Source organism: Cydia strobilella, chromosome 12, assembly GCF_947568885.1.
Source record: "Cydia strobilella chromosome 12, ilCydStro3.1, whole genome shotgun sequence".
NCBI classification, from domain to species: Eukaryota; Metazoa; Arthropoda; class Insecta; order Lepidoptera; family Tortricidae; genus Cydia; species Cydia strobilella.
The window spans coordinates 12206257-12226172 of NC_086052.1; the positions used below are offsets into that span (position 1 = coordinate 12206257).

The 19916-nt window shown below is 39.7% G+C and overlaps 3 protein-coding genes across 3 annotated transcripts in view; 1 reads left to right on the forward strand and 2 right to left on the reverse strand.

Moving 5' to 3' along the window:
• The window catches only part of LOC134746203 (active breakpoint cluster region-related protein), a 62664-nt gene that overhangs the window by 24057 nt on the left and 18691 nt on the right, over positions 1 to 19916 (forward strand). Inside the window, exons 8-10 of the mRNA XM_063680529.1 lie at positions 12717 to 12833; positions 13441 to 13626; positions 13895 to 14092. Coding sequence (XP_063536599.1) covers positions 12717 to 12833; positions 13441 to 13626; positions 13895 to 14092 — 501 coding nt within the window. The remainder of the gene's footprint in view (positions 1 to 12716; positions 12834 to 13440; positions 13627 to 13894; positions 14093 to 19916) is intronic.
• LOC134746197 (uncharacterized) lies at positions 448 to 4023 on the reverse strand. Its single transcript, XM_063680524.1, has 3 exons — positions 3795 to 4023; positions 2291 to 2826; positions 448 to 841 (listed from the first exon to the last, which is right to left on the reverse strand). Exons 1-3 carry the CDS (start codon positions 3868 to 3870, stop codon positions 836 to 838), a joined length of 618 nt encoding a protein of 205 aa, XP_063536594.1. The 5' UTR covers positions 3871 to 4023; the 3' UTR covers positions 448 to 835.
• On the reverse strand, positions 6824 to 11637 carry LOC134746179 (uncharacterized). The gene is made up of 4 exons (XM_063680497.1): positions 11502 to 11637; positions 11223 to 11320; positions 8875 to 10639; positions 6824 to 7097 (listed from the first exon to the last, which is right to left on the reverse strand). Exons 1-4 carry the CDS (start codon positions 11557 to 11559, stop codon positions 6868 to 6870), a joined length of 2151 nt encoding a protein of 716 aa, XP_063536567.1. The 5' UTR covers positions 11560 to 11637; the 3' UTR covers positions 6824 to 6867.

The following is a 19916-nucleotide window of genomic DNA, read 5'->3' on the forward strand; positions in this document are numbered from 1 at the left end:
CGAAATGCACTATGAGTCGTATCAATAACAAATCAAGTTGGAATTTAAAACCTAGAATCGTCCTTCTGGGCCCTATATCAAAAAAATTACAATTTACAAGTTACAAGATTGTAGATTAAACAAATTTGTGTACCAGAACAGAACACATAATAAGCGTCAAATTTAAAATTATTTCAAGTAATCAATTCAGGAAATAGAAATAAAAATAAAACTCAAACTTGTCTAACACAATTTAATCAATCTTAGCACATTGAATACTCAATTTACTTTATCATTCTTCGGGAATTAAGTTTTCAGTTTAACAACTGCGTTATCTAAAATGCTTAAAATAAGTGAACAAATCGTTATGCACTCGGCTGAATGTACTTGCTACTTTACTGTGTACGAGTTAAATTTAAAGAAGTTTAAGTTTTTGTCATTGTATAGTCAAGTAAAGTACAAGCCTAACAATTTCGATAACATTAGTTTAAAATTCTATCAAACAAACTGATACTGTTATCCTCATCATTGTTACTAACAACTTTACTATCGCTAGAATATTCCAAACCGGGCGTCGTAGTCGGCATAAGCGGGACAAATGGCCTGCTAGAGCAAGTTTTGGCTCCAGTTACCAAATGATATTGGCAGTACTGCACTTGACAATTATCCTTTTCACATAAAGCGTAGTAACACGTTCCATCTACACACTGCGAGTTGATATTGAGCTGAATCATCAGGCTGTCTGCGAGAGCGGTTGCGAAGCGCTCTATCATTAAATGAGCGTAGTTGCTGAGCAAGTCTTTTACTGCTAGAATCAAAGTTGATGTTGCTTCGGAATCTTCAGTTGAGGTTGAGTTTAGATCTGAAACAAGATAATGGAAAAAAATGTTATAATTTTTATAGATTCAGGTAGTTGTGAAATAGACTGGAAATGTTGGTGGCGATCAGTAAACCTGTTACTAGTTACCTACAAATTACCCGATGTATATACCTTCACATATTTATTTTTACTATTTGATTAAAAACTAAGCTTCATATGTTTTATATTCAAAATAGGGAATTCTAGATTAGGTCACCACAGCACCCACACTCGTCAGTGTTCAAATATAATGTATCGAATGTCATAGTAATGGAATAAAACAGTCGATTTTAAGTTGTATGAACCCCTCATCCATCCATCACCAGCCGGAACTCGCACGCTTGCTAACTTTTCCCTTCACCAAGCGCAGAAGCTACTTCCTGCATGCTGTCGCTATATCGAAAGAATCGTTACCACTAGCAAAGATAGATATAACTCCGCAATAAATGGATACAGTCTAAGGAAAAAACGTGCCTCGAAAATCACGAAAATTTGATTCTCGATCCGATGGCGCCACTAGTTTTGGCCTACTCTCGTATAGAGGGCGTTGACTGTTTCGTTTGTTATTTATAATTTTAACGCATACCAGTGACAGAACATGGGTCAAAATCATATAAAAATAATTAATGCAAATAAAAAAAAACATTTATCCATATTTAAATACATTTTAACGTATTTTTATAAATCTTCATTTTTAGTTTTAAAGTATTAAAGTAGTAAGTAGATGGCAGTGAATTTAAAGTGGTTACAAAATTTACTATGACAGTACCGCTCTATCTTATTATATCCTCATTGCCACTAGCTCCATCATTTAGCATTAAGTATATATGTATATGGTATAATATTTGGAATTTTAAATAACTAAGTTTATAATTACTATTTCCGATTTGACATGTTGTACATTCTTAACACGTTCGCGGACGGTAAGTGACGTCATGTGTTAATAGACCAAAGGAAACAATAAAAGACTACGCGAATGCTATAGCATTCGTGTCTGCGAATGTGTTAGTAACAGATTAATTTAAATTTAATTTTGAATGAATTGACATTGACTATTATTTAAAATTCTACAGTTGACATTTAATTTAATTTATTAATTAGTTAAAAAAAATACACAAAGCAATAGTGCATATTTATGTAACAAATGAAATGTGTGCTTTGTATATGACATTTATTCCGGGTTATTAATGAAATCTTATTTAGTTAAGTTGCAATTTGTATGTCTAGTTTTTGTTTTTAGCGATTAATGCATGTTCGACATAAAGTAATATAATGTCAATTAGCACGTAAGGTTTAGGCTGTTATTGCTGATTGAATGAAAAATAAAAATAAATGAAATGAAAGGACTTGGTTAAATAAGTTACAGACAATAACCACAATTAAATAACAAAATTCGTATGAAGTATGAAATTGCGAACCTTCAAACCCCAAAGGGTATGTCACAGAACTCACCTTATTTTGAGTACTCGATTTGTCCACTTTCTCTTTTTGAGGCGGTACGTCAGGGTTCCCTTTGGTGACTGTGGAAGATAGTACAGCTTCCAGCTCTAAGGGGTGTTCCGCTGGTTCTTCGGTTTGGTGGACTGGCACTATAGGCGCGGTTGACGACTCTGACACCGCGGCAACCGCTTCAGAGGTCGAAGTAGGAATGGGCTCGGTGGGTAGTGATGGCTTGGGCTCCTCTGGCTTCAAGCCCATGTTGTACTCTCGACATTGCCCCGTAACATATGTGTCATAAATGTTACACGTAACATTCACACATGCAGTTTTATCGCATTTCATAGTAGTGCAGGTGTGGTCGTTGCACCAAATCGTGAGGTTCCGAGACGCGATCTCGACGTTGTCGTACGGGCCTATGGTAGTCGACCCGTTGAGGAGATCGGTTTGAGGCGGAGCCTCGGTGTCTGAAGAGCCCCACCACCCCGTGAAGGGATACGTGATCCATCCCCAGATCGATGATCCAATCCCACGGCCCTCGGTTAGCTCATCTGCAAGCGGTGATGTTAGTTACCATTATAATTGTAATGCGGTTACAATGTAGGAAACTACAAACACATATCCATACGTGGATCGTAATTGTCACCTATACCGAAACGAAATCTTTATCAAACGAGCCAATTTCTGAATAACATTTTAAAGTAATTCGGGACTTATCAAGAAGTTTTGGGAATATTTAAGTGTTTCTTATTGGTTCAGTTTAATTTAAATTCATCAGACATGCCCCAATTAGCTGCTTTTTATTAATATTTGACGTAGTGGCCGATAGTCGATAGGATACCCTGTATAATTAATAGAGATACAACGGATAGTTCGGCCTGATCATCGGCCGAATATTCGGCTGGAATTTCGGCCGGCGAAACTATACCTACATTTCGGTTTTTCTGGTGCGCATTGTGCAGGTTTTGACCTGTTTCGTAGTGAACATCAGCGCGGGCTCATTTCTAGGTTCGAAATGAGAAATGAGTGCGCATGCAAGTGTGGATGTTTAAATTGTTTTAAAATAATAATCGAACGATTATGACCGTGACTGTTTCTTAAATTTGTTTACTCCGAAATCAAGCAAAGTTACTATCCGGTATCCAATGCGTCTCTAATAATTAAATCTGATATTTCCACAACTACTACATTGAATAAGATTTGAATTTATCACGATCATGTAAGTATTCCGACTCAGACGTATTATGAAAGTGTGCTCGATAGCTAAGTACAGTACAGATGTAGTGAATAATCCTTTACCATCGTATTTTCTCCGAAACTTTCGTATTTGTCATACTACATCAGCTGTCTTCAGTACTTTTTGATACAAACGTTTCGGAGAAAATACGAAAAGGAAGGATTGTTCACTACATCTGTACACGGGACGTGTTAGTAGTTGCCACACACGTTTAGGTGATCAACATATATATGTCATGATGATATGTCAGTCATAAAAACGTAGATAAAAAAAATTACTTACTACTTGTTGGTTTGCAATAAACTCCCTGCACCAAACACACAATTAGAAATGGGAGAACACATTTAAACACAAGCATGGTGACAGGTAAGGCTGCTGCGTCAGTAAATGTTTGAACAATCCCAGTCGTCCTTTAAATAGGTGCCGTGCCGGTATGTCGAGCCGAGCCACTCGACCCTATCTCCGAGATAAGGACCCGGGAATGTTTACCTAATGAGCGACTAACTGCCATTCTTACAAACCTTTTAATTTACGTTTACCTTTGGAGATTAAAAACATTCTTGTCACTCTCTTTAATTTGTCATAATTTAGTAATGTTTGGAATGAGCCGTAATTATCATATTATTATGTTTGATTGAATCATCGTCATCATCTTCGAATTTCTCACGATGTTTTGTCCTCACCGAAAAGCAACTGGTAAGGTTCCTTTCGAAAAAGTCAATGGTGTGTATGAGTCGGAGTTTGAACCCGCGACCTCCTGATTGAATGATTGAATCCTGGTGCGCCTTAAATACCGCCAGGTCCGCCAGGCTACCAAATAAAGACAAGAAAAATAGAATAAAAATTTCTCAAAAAGTAGGTTGAAATTCAGGAGTAATCGGAAAAATAAAGCAGTACCTAATCGCGAAAACGAAAGTGAAAGCAGGTTATAACGCATGCGGAATGAAATCTAGACCAAGTTTTACACGTGTAAAAAATAAATAAACTGAAATTACCTCAAGACCCAATTTAAAGCCTATATATCTGTCAATTAATCCGGTAAGTTTCATGGGCATTGGAGTAGGACTGACAGGCAAACCCTATGCTGGCGCCACCTGTATAATACTTCGACCGGCCAACCGTTGCGTGAAGTATCGTTAGCTTAGTCATAGTTGTGTGATATAGGCTAACACATTTGTGCTTAAGGGTTTTTATTTAATTATGATTATTATGAATTAAACTTTACTTATCTTTTTGTCATTTGCGTATTAATAAATGTTTATATCACACACCCTGTATGATGCATTGATGCGTTCAAAAACCGCAAATTACTACATACTACAGTCACATAAACTACATACTATATTGTGTTTAATTGTTTACGTGTATTGTACACACCAATAACAAAACAAGTAAATTAAAACAATTCAATAATTATAAATATGAACAACATAAGTTACAAGAAAAAACCCAAAATCAAATCAAAATCAAAATTTATTTATTTGAAAACATAGGTTAAATACAGATCTTATACAATAATTTATGTTTCACTATGTTTTGCCATTTGGCATACAAATACTTAAATAATACAAGATGGAGCATGCACTAATTATAACATGATGTCAAACGAAAATAATATGTTAAATGTCAAATAAGAGTGTACTTAAACTAAAACCACTTAAATTCAAAACATGTCCAGTAAATCTTCCATTATCGAATAGTATGCTTGTTGTAGCAAAAATTCATACAGGCATCTCTCAAATTAAATTAAATTATCTATTGTAATAATTTGTTTTGGCAACTTCACTACATAGTATAAAACAAAGTCGTTTTCCGCTGTCTGTATGTCTGACCATATATATGCTTAAATCTTTAAAACCACGCAACGGATTTTGATGCGGGTTTTTTTTAATAGATAGAGTGATTCAAGAGGAAGGTTTATATGTATAATTTGTAAAAGTTTTGTGTAAATTAGTTGAACTACCCGTGCGAAGCCGGGGCGGGTCGTATTGTATATTCTAGGTGCTATCCCAAAAATACTTTTAGCAAGCAAAGCCGAGTTCACGGATTGGATGTAAATTTTAGCATCTGCGAGCACTTTTAAACATTGCAAATTTATGCATATTGTTTTTATTGTAAACCGCAGTTTCAAAAATGTATAGACATGGCAGGGTTAGTATATTGAACCTAATGAAATGTGGTTTACAGGTTTCCATAAATTCTAATCTACAAACAGATCTTAAACATTTTTTTTCGCCTTTAAAACAATCCACTCGGAAACATATTTCATATTTTTCATATGTACTTTATTCATTTAATGACTTGATAATATTACTGTGATTAATTGATTATTTTCATGTCACGTCCTACTACTATTACATCCACATTCTTCCAAATAACTCACTAGTTGGTACATTTCTACAAGTCGTAGACTTGAACAAAGGCAACCTCATGTTACTTTCACATAGTCTGCAGAATTTCTTGATGTCTGCACAAATCAAAAAGTTACAAGATTTGCGATTCGAGCAATTGAAGAACACTTTTTTTGGTTTCGTTTCTCCATATAGCATTCTCGCGAATATCTCTGTACCTAATTTTGTAGGAACCCTTTGTGTATGCCTCCCATCTGGATAGTTGTTGGTTTCGTTTTGAACTTTCATTTCAATTAAGTTGCCTTCGACGTCAAAGTCAATCACTTTCAAAGGCGACACTAGCCCTTCGTATGGTCTCCAAAATGACTCATTAAATGTTGGTTTCTGAAAATGAATAAATTAAAAGGTAATCAATTGACATTTATTAAATAATGCAATTTGAATGTCGTAAAAAGTTCTGCGTCAAAGATTGATTCGGTTTTAACATCAAGTCGATAATGTCTCACCTCACTGCACTGTACCTAGTCGTAAAAGATTATCATAATTATGAATATGAATGAAGGTAGATCGTATATGATTATTTTCGTATTTAATTATCTATATACCTATATGCAGAACTGAATTATGTAATTGCAAGAAAAATCGTGTTCAATATAATAATTTATTACAATTTACCTACAATAATAGACACAATGTACAAAAAAATACTTACTTCGGTCGTTGAGGGCATGGTATTTTCTGATGTTGTCCTTGTTAATCTCATAGAAATTAAAATAATGATGCACTGAATGCTTTTATGAAACAATGTACGAGTCATTGCAGTAAGGGTAGACGCGTGACGAAGTCAACTTATTGGCGCTAGCACAAGTTATCCTCCTACTCTAGAGCAGAGAGCAACAACCGTTAAAATAATACTTGTGTTTTACTCCACCATGGAGGGTTTACAAACAAACACACTAATGTTTCTTAAACTCTATTTATTTTGAAAACATAGATAAGAACTGTTACGCAATTTTAGAAATTGAGCAATGGCCGGTCGCGTCTAGTTCCTTTGGTGTGCATTTTACCTTTGTGAAGCTTTTCTTGGCCACCGTGAATGTAACACATTTCGAACCTATACTTATAGTGGCTTTACCGAACAATTTTCCTAGCATTTTTTGCTGTAATATGTCCACTGTTTCTAGGGCAATGTTTGACGGTAAATCCATGATTGATTCCATCGATGCGACGCTATCTGCAAAAGTTGAATTTCACTATTGAGCAACAGGATATACCTAGAGGCATTTGGTGTATTAAACCGTTTTATCTCCGCGTGCCTAAAACGTTTTATGACCTAGTCGCGTTTTGCCTAAATTTCAATCTCCAGTGGCATTAAGACTATGTAGTTTGCCGACTATTTCGCTTTTTGTCTATATAGTGGACTGCCTGTTAGGATGAAGTGTCTAACTCTCAATGTGGCATTTTGGCGTTTTGTCTTAAATAGCGTAATGCATAATTCTCTTACTGATTACATCTCGTTTTGCCTAAACGTTAAAGATATGAAGCTTATTTTCCTAATAGGTTTCCTAACCATTCGCATACCTTAATTTGGATTACTTTTCTTATTTTCATGTAATGTAAATCAATATCTTACAATAAAATATGTCGGTTCTACACACTCCTCCTCGCTGCCCTCGTCGTCGCAATTATCTAATGCGGATCGGTTCAACCGAGATGAAGGCATAATGATAGTTAGGAAATTGGCGTTTAATGCCGTAATTCATAAACGCGTTACTGGCCTGAATTAGCTATGAATCGTTTGTCTTTATCTGTCATTTTGACTTATTTATTTGTAAGAAAGGGATAAAACGTAATTTGTTAGAAGTATTAGAACAAATTAAATTATTTACAGAAAATACTTTAATTTGTTTTTATTTTAAGTAGAAACACTACTATATACATTATAAACTGAAATCAATGTCATATACTAAGAAAAAGTGACCAAGGCCTCCAGTGCCCCAGGCTGGAATCGAACCAGCGTCCTCTGCTATCGCGGCAGGTGCCTGTGCCATTCGGCCGAATTGTGTGATTTGTGCCGAATGGCACAGGCACCTGCCGTGATAGCAGAGGACGCTGGTTCGATTCCAGCCTGGGGCACTGGAGGCCTTGGTCACTTTTTCTTAGTATATGACATTTATTTCAGTTTAAAACGTAATTTAACTATATCGGGCCCGTAAAGTTTTATAAATAAGGGGTGAGACTATAAGCGACTTAGGCTATGTATCGATATATGTACATAGGTAAAAAACGTTTTAGGCACGCGGAGAACAAAGGACTTGCGACGTTAAAAATTACTATCGCGTTTTTAATTTTATCTCAATTACGCTGAAAATATACGAGTATTTCTGGTTAAAATTGTGCTGGTCGGCAATATCGCTAGCTATATTATACTAATATTATGCTGCTATGGTATGCAGGGTAACAATATATAACTGTAAATAATATTAGATATGTTTTCGTGATTTTTTTATGTCGTACCCACTTTAACTTTGTAAGATTTTGGTTACAGCCTGCCCTTGCAAATAGTTTATTTTCCGTGTGAATTCTAGGCGGAATTCTACCGGTATTCACGCTCTGCACGCGCACACAGTAGTGACAATCGATATATGTGAAATTCTAAATTGATCGTGAAGTTGTGAACTTGAGCACACAGTACACACATACAGTATACACATTTTGTAAAATGGTCGTTATGGATCCCACAAGAAGCACATTTGAACTTTTCACAAGTCTGAATGGTCAAATGATTTTTCCGAAAAAATATCATTTTTAAGCGCGCGGTTGTTTTACTCGCATGCGATAAACGCAGCGTTAAACGCGATGCGTTTGCCGCACAACCATTTTACATCAGGATAATCTAATGACCATAAAAAAAATTACGCGGTAGACGCGTTTATAGCATAAAACAACCGCGAGCTTAAATGCCTGTTAAATGGAACACGGACCGAAAGATTGTGAATAGGTTATCTTACCAGTAGTGTTGGATCCGGCGCAGTGCCCCCTGTTGTTAGTTCTGTCCGTCGGCACGCAAGTTCTATGAACACACATCATCTCTGCGCATTTCATAGAATGACAGATACTGTCCGAACAGAAGGACAACGCTCCTCTAATATACTTCCCCATGAACGACATAAACGCCGTTGCTACTGTACCTACGTCGTTCCAATCCACTTTTCCGAATATTGCTTCTTCTAAAGCCTTAGAACGATTGAGACGTATCGTTTCTGCGCTCAGATTTAACTTTTCCTTATTACTCTCTCTATCTAGTATTAAACTTGTTATGTTCTTTGAGTTTACAAGGGCCTGGTCTTTTGAATTGTTCGGCCAGTATAAAAGTTCGTCGTCTTCAGGCAATAATTTATCTGTTTTTTTCATTGTCTCATTCGAATGAATACTTATTTTTTGTGTTTGGGAAACATTTTTGCGGTCTGAAATCTCAAAAGCTGAACTGTTTTGGATGGTCACTTCTCGTTTTTTTCTTAAGGAAGGCTCTTCTGTAGACGCGTTTGAAATCCCCTTCGTGAAGTCTGTTTCAATGCTGTTTTCATTCCTGTGAACATCTTCGGTAGTATTGTCAAAAGAATTAGTTATATTAATCATAAAGTAAATATTATCATCAGTTTTTGTATCATTCATGTTTGGTAACTTCGTAGTTTTATCAATAAAAATGTCCGTATACATTGTATTTGCTTGCTCTATATTTTGTGTGTTATTCCAATCATTTGCTTGATTCATTTTAGTATAACTTTCTATTTTTTGTCGAGAATCGCTTGTTTTGTAGCTTTCGTCGACATTTGGTGGCGTTGAATGTTCTTGTTCCAATTTTAAGCCGTGATATGTTATGACTTTCTTCCTGTGCCTTTTGCCATTGCTACCGGCCTTCGATTTCTTTTTCCTATGAATGGTTATTTTGTGAATAGGTGCTGTGTTCTTGTTCGTTTTCTGAAGGTCGTACATTTCTAGAGGAAAAGGAAAGCCAAAGAACGGAAATGGTAGGTTTATGTTCGATTCCTTTGAAATACTTGCACGGTCTATGGTTTTTTCATTCGTTTTATTCATTAATATTTCACCTAAACCCTGGTGTACTTGTGGGAATTGTACGTCAACTTTAATTTTTATGTTTATGGTGTTATCGCTCATGGGCCGCACGTCTTTGTTCGAGCTAGCTTCAGTGGCGGCCGCTTTGCTTTTTTCGTCCACGATTTGCTTTCTCCGCGGACTGGGTTCTAATGCTATTAAACATTGCTTACAACCGCATTCACATGGGAATGTGTCAGCCTCACAGTAGCAAGACGATGGTATTTTCTCTCTTATCATGGAGGGCATAACGGGAGGAAGGTTAAACATTTTTACGTCTGGACTTACTTGATCTGTGAGAAATTGTTTTGCTGGATCAACCTGCTGCTTGATGGGTTCGCCGTAATATGGACTCGATCTCATCATATTGATTGGTATCAAAAAGTCTAATGGCGTATTAAATTGAGTTTTTGGGAACGGTATCGTGTTGGGGTTGTAGTAAAAGTCGTCGTGTTTATTAGTCTTGGCGGCAAGGCTCTTAGAATACCTATCGCGTTGTAAAAGCGGGACTTTGTTTTTAGTTTTGGATTTGTCGACGTAATTTCTTCTCTGTTTGTGAGCTTTTTCTAAATAATGTTGATACTCTGATAACAGATCCTCAATGTTTTCATCACTTTCGCTGTTTTCATCGTTGTTGGTTAATGTTTCTATTGGCGGATTCTGTAATAAAAATTCGTCTTACTTGTATGGACGGATAGGATCGCGGGGGCTTATTTGTTTAAGAAAAGTAGTTTTGTTGCACTTATTTAATTTAGTTTTAAAATTATAAACTGAAATAGATGTGATATACTTAAGAAAGAAGTGACTTAGCCCTCCAGTAAGGCCGGATCCGCCGGTCTCCGCTACTGGAGGGCTATATACCTAATAATTTGATTTATTCCGAAAGTTGTATAGTTTTAAAATGTCTCATTAAAACATGTCCTATAAAAAACTCTCCAAGTTTAGTCAGGCTTTCTGTAAAAATATGTTTGCCTGTTTGCTCGCCAACATTCTTGTTTCTTAGAAGATTGTAATTTTGTATTGTAGGACTGTAGGTACGGTCGGTGCCCCAACTTAAGTACCCGCGTCGCCATACTAATTGTATAGTAAAGTGGATATTTATGTTAGGGAACCGACTGGCTAAGCAAACCTGGCACCGCAAGGGCGCTATCTTCGTCGTGCGTCGCGTTTACGGCATATTTCGCCTGCTACTTATTTCGGGCCTTCACTATTTTATACGTATAATTATTAAGAGTCAACTTACCGCGTTATTTTCATAGTCTTTTATTATATCTGCGATGTCACTATAAATTATTGTCTCATATAAAGGTGTGAATTCTATTCGATTTAATTCAGAGGAACCTGGAAAAAGCAAACCACTTTTTTCACACGTTACTGATTGACTATTTTTGTATCCATACATCTTTTCATAAACCCACAAATAATATTTATAAACTTATACCTATTACCATCTTTTTTAGAAATATGTGAGCGTTGTTTAGTTAAGGGCATGGTTAAATTTAACTACCTATAGAACGCTTACCTGACTCGTAACATAAAACATTTATAACACAAAAACTCAGAATTACGAACACCGCCATTTGTGAATGCGATTGATTGGAAATAGAGCACGGGTATGCCTTTAAGGCTTTATCGGCGTGTTTACAAATTTATGCCGTTTATGGCCCAAACAAAGAGTTGTAACGACGATTGTTCCTACTTACGAAACGATTACATAACATAGCGATTACACGTTAAGCTTAATAAGAAATAACATTTGTTTATTCTAGCCCAAAATACGCCCACAAATAAAATTAACAACTAAAAAATGGACATAGTGTCTACTGCTATGAATTTAATGTAACTGATATACAAAACTTAAAAAGTAGGTATGTAGGAACACTAGGAACACATATAATTGTAGTGGATTAATACTAAATCCGTATTGAGAACAAAATGGTCTTTAGTATACCTACTCGTATTGTCCCCTGTTTATTGGCGAGAAGTGTAAATCTCAAGTTTAAATTTCTGATTTATATGCCAATAAAATAAGATGTTTTCGAATAATTAATTTCCAGTAAGCTGGAAATCGTTTTAAATGCGTTCATGCCTTCATTTGGTTCTAAATGCGTGTAATCCGAGTTTACGCAATCCAGAATTGGGTGTGCATACATTTTTGCTCTTCTTTCAGTTTTTGCTTTTAGCTCGAAAGCGGTACGTCCGACGGAAAACATTCAGCTTAATATTAAAGAGGGTAAATTCTGCGTCGAATGAGCATCTACAATTTCAAATTTGGATTAGTTCAGTCAAAATTTCTCATTTAATTGCACTTTTATTTTATTAAGAAAAACGCCTTTTACTGGTGTCTGATCCACCAAATCTTGCTGGTAGAACCATTGTAATTCAATATGAAAAATGTATCTTCTAAGGCTCCTAAAATTTATGCACACCTCCTGGAATTGCGCAAACGAAGGTATTAAAATTAATTCCTCAAAACTCTTTTTATGGATCTAATTTAATTGGCCCCTTATCCCACAAGGACCTGAAAACGCACAAGAGAGCGTACGCGAACTATAGGGTGGAGCACCTGCTTATTGGTCAAATTTTAATTTAGGCAACAAGGTGATGGCAGGAATTCGGACCATGGCAGGATTTTGTGGAACTTCTAGATAGGCGGAGTCGGACCCGTCGGCCCTTGTTGCTCTAGACACTTGGCCCTGATTTGTTTAATCGGAAATGTATATTTTATTTGTTATAGGAATCAATCAATAGCAGTAATGCGGAAGCCGAGCGCCTCACCATGCATCGGTGCATTGTCACGAGCATCATCGAGAGCGAGACCGTCTACGTCGAATGCCTATACGTTATGGAAAAGGTAAGAAATTAGGTACATTCAGAAGTCAGAAAACCTTACAGCAGAACTAAGTACTATCTGACCGCTTAGCACGACTTGCGTTGTCGCGCGCGACTCCATACCTAAAGTTGCGCTTGACATAATATATGGAGTCATGCTGCAACGCATGTCATGCTAAGCTGTCTGAGCCACAGTATCAACAATAAGTAAAGACGTTCCTTGTAATATTGCACCAAAATATTGTCGGCACTTTTTATAGATTTTAGCTACCTATATCTTATATTGTAGGAAATTCATTAGTGCCCCACGCTCACTGGATACTTATGTTCTAAGCTTCTTGCTTTCACATTAGCGTTTTTTTCTGCGCATATGCGGTCGTTTCGGCGTTACGCGTGGTCTATAAGCGCCTACACGCGCTTTCAAAAACGAGCTTTTATAGGCGCATATAAAACGCTACTATGTAACCGCCCTTTTTAACGCTGTGATTGGTATCGACACTCGCTGGATCAAATTTGTATATAAATAGTGCAGAAATTGTAATAGATACACGTCACGCCCACAATTCACGTAGTAATATTTCGAAATTCTTATTGAAAATACTAAAGGCTAACTGAGTGTATGTTTTCAGTACATGAACGCCATAAAAGCGACGCTGTCGACGTCCCAGCCTGTGATAACGGAGGAAGAGTTCAACACGATATTTTACAAAATATCCGAGCTGCATAAATTACACAAGAATTTCCTCGAGGGACTGAAGACTGCCGTCGCTAGTTGGGAAGAGCCTCTATCTGTGGGAAGCCACTTTAAAAAAATGGTACGGGCTCTTTTTACAAACATAATTGAAATTTAACCTGCGTCTGTCTTGCTATTTATTTTTAAATCAAATGACAAAATTATATTATCTTAAACAGTCTTATGATGGAACGAGAAGTTGGCCATATAAACTCTGCAAAGAACTCAATATTCTAATACGGTCAGCAACGAAGACTATAAATAAAATGTGCCTTTCAGAAAGAAACTTGTTAATATGTCCGTGTATCAGAATCAATATATATCATACTAATGTCCTTTTCTGTCTGTAGGCGGAGAACATAAACGTATACGGCGCATTCCTGCACAACTATGGCCGAGCTACGGACGCCGTGCGACGCCGCTGCGCGAGCTCGCAACGCTTCGCTGACCTCACGCGCCAGATCGCCTGTCGCGGCCAGCCCATGTCGCTCGACGATCTGCTGCACAAACCCGTCGCTAGAGTCCAGAAGAACGCTCTCGTCTTGCATGTTAGTACATCACTATACAGCTCGCTTCGTCGACCTCACGCGCCAGATCGCCTGTCGCGGCCAGCCCATGTCGCTCGACGATCTGCTGCACAAACCCGTCGCTAGAGTCCAGAAGAACGCTCTCGTCTTGCATGTTAGTACATCACTATACAGCTCGCTTCGTCGACCTCACGCGCCAGATCGCCTGTCGCGGCCAGCCCATGTCGCTCGACGATCTGCTGCACAAACCCGTCGCTAGAGTCCAGAAGAACGCTCTCGTCTTGCATGTTAGTACATCACTATACAGCTCGCTTCGTCGACCTCACGCGCCAGATCGCCTGTCGCGGCCAGCCCATGTCGCTCGACGATCTGCTGCACAAACCCGTCGCTAGAGTCCAGAAGAACGCTCTCGTCTTGCATGTTAGTACATCACTATACAGCTCGCTTCGTCGACCTCACGCGCCAGATCGCCTGTCGCGGCCAGCCCATGTCGCTCGACGATCTGCTGCACAAACCCGTCGCTAGAGTCCAGAAGAACGCTCTCGTCTTGCATGTTAGTACATCACTATACAGCTCGCTTCGTCGACCTCACGCGCCAGATCGCCTGTCGCGGCCAGCCCATGTCGCTCGACGATCTGCTGCACAAACCCGTCGCTAGAGTCCAGAAGAACGCTCTCGTCTTGCATGTTAGTACATCACTATACAGCTCGCTTCGTCGACCTCACGCGCCAGATCGCCTGTCGCGGCCAGCCCATGTCGCTCGACGATCTGCTGCACAAACCCGTCGCTAGAGTCCAGAAGAACGCTCTCGTCTTGCATGTTAGTACATCACTATACAGCTCGCTTCGTCGACCTCACGCGCCAGATCGCCTGCCGCGGCCAGCCCATGTCGCTCGACGATCTGCTGCACAAACCCGTCACTAGAGTCCAGAAGAACGCTCTCGTCTTGCATGTTAGTACATCACTATACAGCTCGCTTCGTCGACCTCACGCGCCAGATCGCCTGTCGCGGCCAGCCCATGTCGCTCGACGATCTGCTGCACAAACCCGTCGCTAGAGTCCAGAAGAACGCTCTCGTCTTGCATGTTAGTACATCACTATACAGCTCGCTTCGTCGACCTCACGCGCCAGATCGCCTGTCGCGGCCAGCCCATGTCGCTCGACGATCTGCTGCACAAACCCGTCGCTAGAGTCCAGAAGAACGCTCTCGTCTTGCATGTTAGTACATCACTATACAGCTCGCTTCGTCGACCTCACGCGCCAGATCGCCTGTCGCGGCCAGCCCATGTCGCTCGACGATCTGCTGCACAAACCCGTCGCTAGAGTCCAGAAGAACGCTCTCGTCTTGCATGTTAGTACATCACTATACAGCTCGCTTCGTCGACCTCACGCGCCAGATCGCCTGTCGCGGCCAGCCCATGTCGCTCGACGATCTGCTGCACAAACCCGTCGCTAGAGTCCAGAAGAACGCTCTCGTCTTGCATGTTAGTACATCACTATACAGCTCGCTTCGTCGACCTCACGCGCCAGATCGCCTGTCGCGGCCAGCCCATGTCGCTCGACGATCTGCTGCACAAACCCGTCGCTAGAGTCCAGAAGAACGCTCTCGTCTTGCATGTTAGTACATCACTATACAGCTCGCTTCGTCGACCTCACGCGCCAGATCGCCTGCCGCGGCCAGCCCATGTCGCTCGACGATCTGCTGCACAAACCCGTCGCTAGAGTCCAGAAGAACGCTCTCGTCTTGCATGTTAGTACATCACTATACAGCTCGCTTCGTCGACCTCACGCGCCAGATCGCCTGTCGCGGCCAGCCCATGTCGCTCGACGATCTGCTGCACAAACCCGTCGCTAGAGTCCAGAAGAACGCTCTCGTCTTGCATGTTAGTACATCACTATACAGCTCGCTTCGTCGACCTCACGCGCCAGATCGCCTGTCGCGGCCAGCCCATGTCGCTCGACGATCTGCTGCACAAACCCGTCGCTAGAGTCCAGAAGAACGCTCTCGTCTTGCATGTTAGTACATCACTATACAGCTCGCTTCGTCGACCTCACGCGCCAGATCGCCTGTCGCGGCCAGCCCATGTCGCTCGACGATCTGCTGCACAAACCCGTCGCTAGAGTCCAGAAGAACGCTCTCGTCTTGCATGTTAGTACATCACTATACAGCTCGCTTCGTCGACCTCACGCGCCAGATCGCCTGTCGCGGCCAGCCCATGTCGCTCGACGATCTGCTGCACAAACCCGTCGCTAGAGTCCAGAAGAACGCTCTCGTCTTGCATGTTAGTACATCACTATACAGCTCGCTTCGTCGACCTCACGCGCCAGATCGCCTGCCGCGGCCAGCCCATGTCGCTCGACGATCTGCTGCACAAACCCGTCGCTAGAGTCCAGAAGAACGCTCTCGTCTTGCATGTTAGTACATCACTATACAGCTCGCTTCGTCGACCTCACGCGCCAGATCGCCTGTCGCGGCCAGCCCATGTCGCTCGACGATCTGCTGCACAAACCCGTCGCTAGAGTCCAGAAGAACGCTCTCGTCTTGCATGTTAGTACATCACTATACAGCTCGCTTCGTCGACCTCACGCGCCAGATCGCCTGTCGCGGCCAGCCCATGTCGCTCGACGATCTGCTGCACAAACCCGTCGCTAGAGTCCAGAAGAACGCTCTCGTCTTGCATGTTAGTACATCACTATACAGCTCGCTTCGTCGACCTCACGCGCCAGATCGCCTGTCGCGGCCAGCCCATGTCGCTCGACGATCTGCTGCACAAACCCGTCGCTAGAGTCCAGAAGAACGCTCTCGTCTTGCATGTTAGTACATCACTATACAGCTTGCTTCGTCGACCTCACGCGCCAGATCGCCTGCCGCGGCCAGCCCATGTCGCTCGACGATCTGCTGCACAAACCCGTCGCTAGAGTTCAGAAGAACGCTCTCGTCTTGCATGTTAGTACATCACTATACAGCTTGCTTCGTCGACCTCACGCGCCAGATCGCCTGCCGCGGCCAGCCCATGTCGCTCGACGATCTGCTGCACAAACCCGTCGCTAGAGTTCAGAAGAACGCTCTCGTCTTGCATGTTAGTACATCACTATACAACTTGCTTCGTCGACCTCACGCGCCAGATCGCCTGTCGCGGCCAGCCCATGTCGCTCGACGATCTGCTGCACAAACCCGTCGCTAGAGTTCAGAAGAACGCTCTTGTCTTGCATGTTAGTACATCACTATACAGCTCGCTTTGCTGACCTCACCAAATCGCCTGCCACGGCCAGCCCATGCCGCTGTCGTGGCTAAGTATGTCATTTATCACAGATAGACCTGTACCGCTGGCTATATTTTGACCCCTAGGTTATAAAAATATTAAAGTCAATTCTGTTTTCGCTTATGAATACTTTGTTAAGATGTAAATCTTACATTTTGTTTTGTGTCATATATATAATTTGCTTTTCTAGTAATTTGTTATTTTGTGGTAATTATTTTTTATTTTGAATTATTTTGGAGAAAAAAATATTCGAGAGAAAACATGTAACTGTGTTGCATTTAGGATAGTGTTTTTAGTGTGAAAACATAGTTTGTGTCAATTACGTCCACTGCAAGCTGATACTATGTCATAATATTCTAAATGACACAAAAAAAAATTAGAGTTAAAAAAAATTACTTAGGTCGAATTTAATCGTTTAAATAGGTCCATTAAATGATTTTGTGTCTTATTAAGGCATAGCTTCATAAGATATTTGATGATTTTGTTGTAACAGGCTGTCACCGTTACAAAAGAATATTAAAGATATTAGAGTTTACATCTTATTAATTTGAAATGCGGGATAAATAAGATGTATGAATTTGTGTCACTTGCATCCACTGCTTAATCAAATATTACAAAAATATTATTTGCGTTCGAACGAAGCTAGCGGGCGGTCTGAATGGGCAACGGAGGCCGTGCAGGGTGGAGCCGCGGCGTGACCTTGCCGTACGCAACGCATGTTTACTTCGCCTGTGCGCCAAATTAACGCAACTTATTCAAAGAAGTTACGCAAACAACACAACAACAAGCAACAAGCAAGCAAAGAATGCGTCGAATTATCTTTTACCTATTTAAAACTTATAGATATTGTACAATGTCACCATTATGCAAAAGAACTGTAAGTACATGTTTGATTTGCGAGCGAGCTGGCAACATTGCGCAGGGAAATCTTAAAAATATCGCGTTTACGTGAACGCCACATACATTTGTGACAGTGATAGGGAAAAGGTACCACTAAAGTAAAATTTGGTTATTAATACCGTGACTTTCTTTCATTCTTTGATAAAAAAAATTGCTATTTATGCAACAAGTGCGGAAATCATCTTTACGCACGTGTATCATACAATGTTTTACTATGCATTGTGCGAGTAAATAAAAAAACATATCAGGGCAAATAAGTTTAATTATTATAAGGAGTGTCTTAAATCGACACGAGTTGCGAATTACCTATTCGCACGTGTATCGTACGTTTTACAGTACATATGGCCCTTTAAACTTTCGACATATGCACGGTAAGTGCTCTTTTCCGCACTAGTGCGAGAAAGTAGCACCATATGTACTGTAAAAAAAATTGAAAACAAAAAGCACTAGTGCGGAAAAGCAGTACTTTCCGCACGATATGGCTCCGTAGGAAACGCACTTTTCGAGCACATGCATTGTAAAAAAAAATATAGGACTGTATCTCCTAAACCATGCGTCGTAGCGCAAAAATAATAAAATTTTCGCTCCCCTTTAAGAAGCCCCTAATTAAGATTTAAAAACGCAAAAAAGAAAAAAAAAGGAAAAAATCTTTATAGGGCTGTATCTCCTAAACCGTGCGTCGTAGCGCAAAAATAAACGTTTCGGTCCCGTTTATGTAACCATTAATTTATATTTAAAAACAACGCAACAAAAAAAACAAACAAAAAACTTTATAGGGCTGTATCTCCTAAACCATCGTAGCGCAAAAATAATCAAATTTTCGTTCCCCTTTATGGAACCCCAAACTAATATACAGAAAACACAATGAAAAAAAAAACAAAAAAAAAATCTTTATAGGTCTACATCTCCTAAATCGTGCATCGTAGCGCAAAAATAATCAATTTTTCGTTCCCCTTTAAGACCCCCTTAATTAATACTAAAAAAAAAAACAGGAAAAGATCTTTATAGAGCTATATCTCCTAAACCGTGCGTGGTAGCGCAAAAATAACAAAATTTTCGTTCCCCTATACGGAACCCCAAAGTAATATACAAAAAACACAATGAAAAAAAAACAACAAAAAAATCTTTATAGGGCTGCATCTCCTAAACCGTGCATCGTAGCGCAAAAATAATAAAAAAAAAACCCTTTAAGAAACCCGTAATTAATACTTAAAAAAAAAACAAAAAAAACCAGGAAAAAAAACTTTATAGAGCTGTACCTCCTAAACCGTGCGTGGTACCGCAAAAACAATAAAATTTTCGTTCTTCTTTATGCAACCCATAATTTATATTAAAAAAAAACCGCAAAATTTAAAAAAAAATCTTTATAGGGCTGTATCTCCTAAACCATGCGTCGTAGCGCAAAAATAATAAAATTTTTGTTCCCCTTTATGCAACCCATAATTTATATTTAAAAAAAACGCAAAATTTAAAAAAAAAAATTATAGGGCTGTATCTCTTAAACCATGCGTCGTAGCGCAAAAATAATTAAAAAAACCCCTTTAAGAAACCCGTAATTAATACTTAAAAAAAAAAACAAAAAAAAAACAGGAAAAAAAACTTTATAGAGCTGTATCTCCTAAACCGTGCGTCGTAGCGCAAAAATAAACGTTTCGGTCCCGTTTATGTAACCATTAATTTAT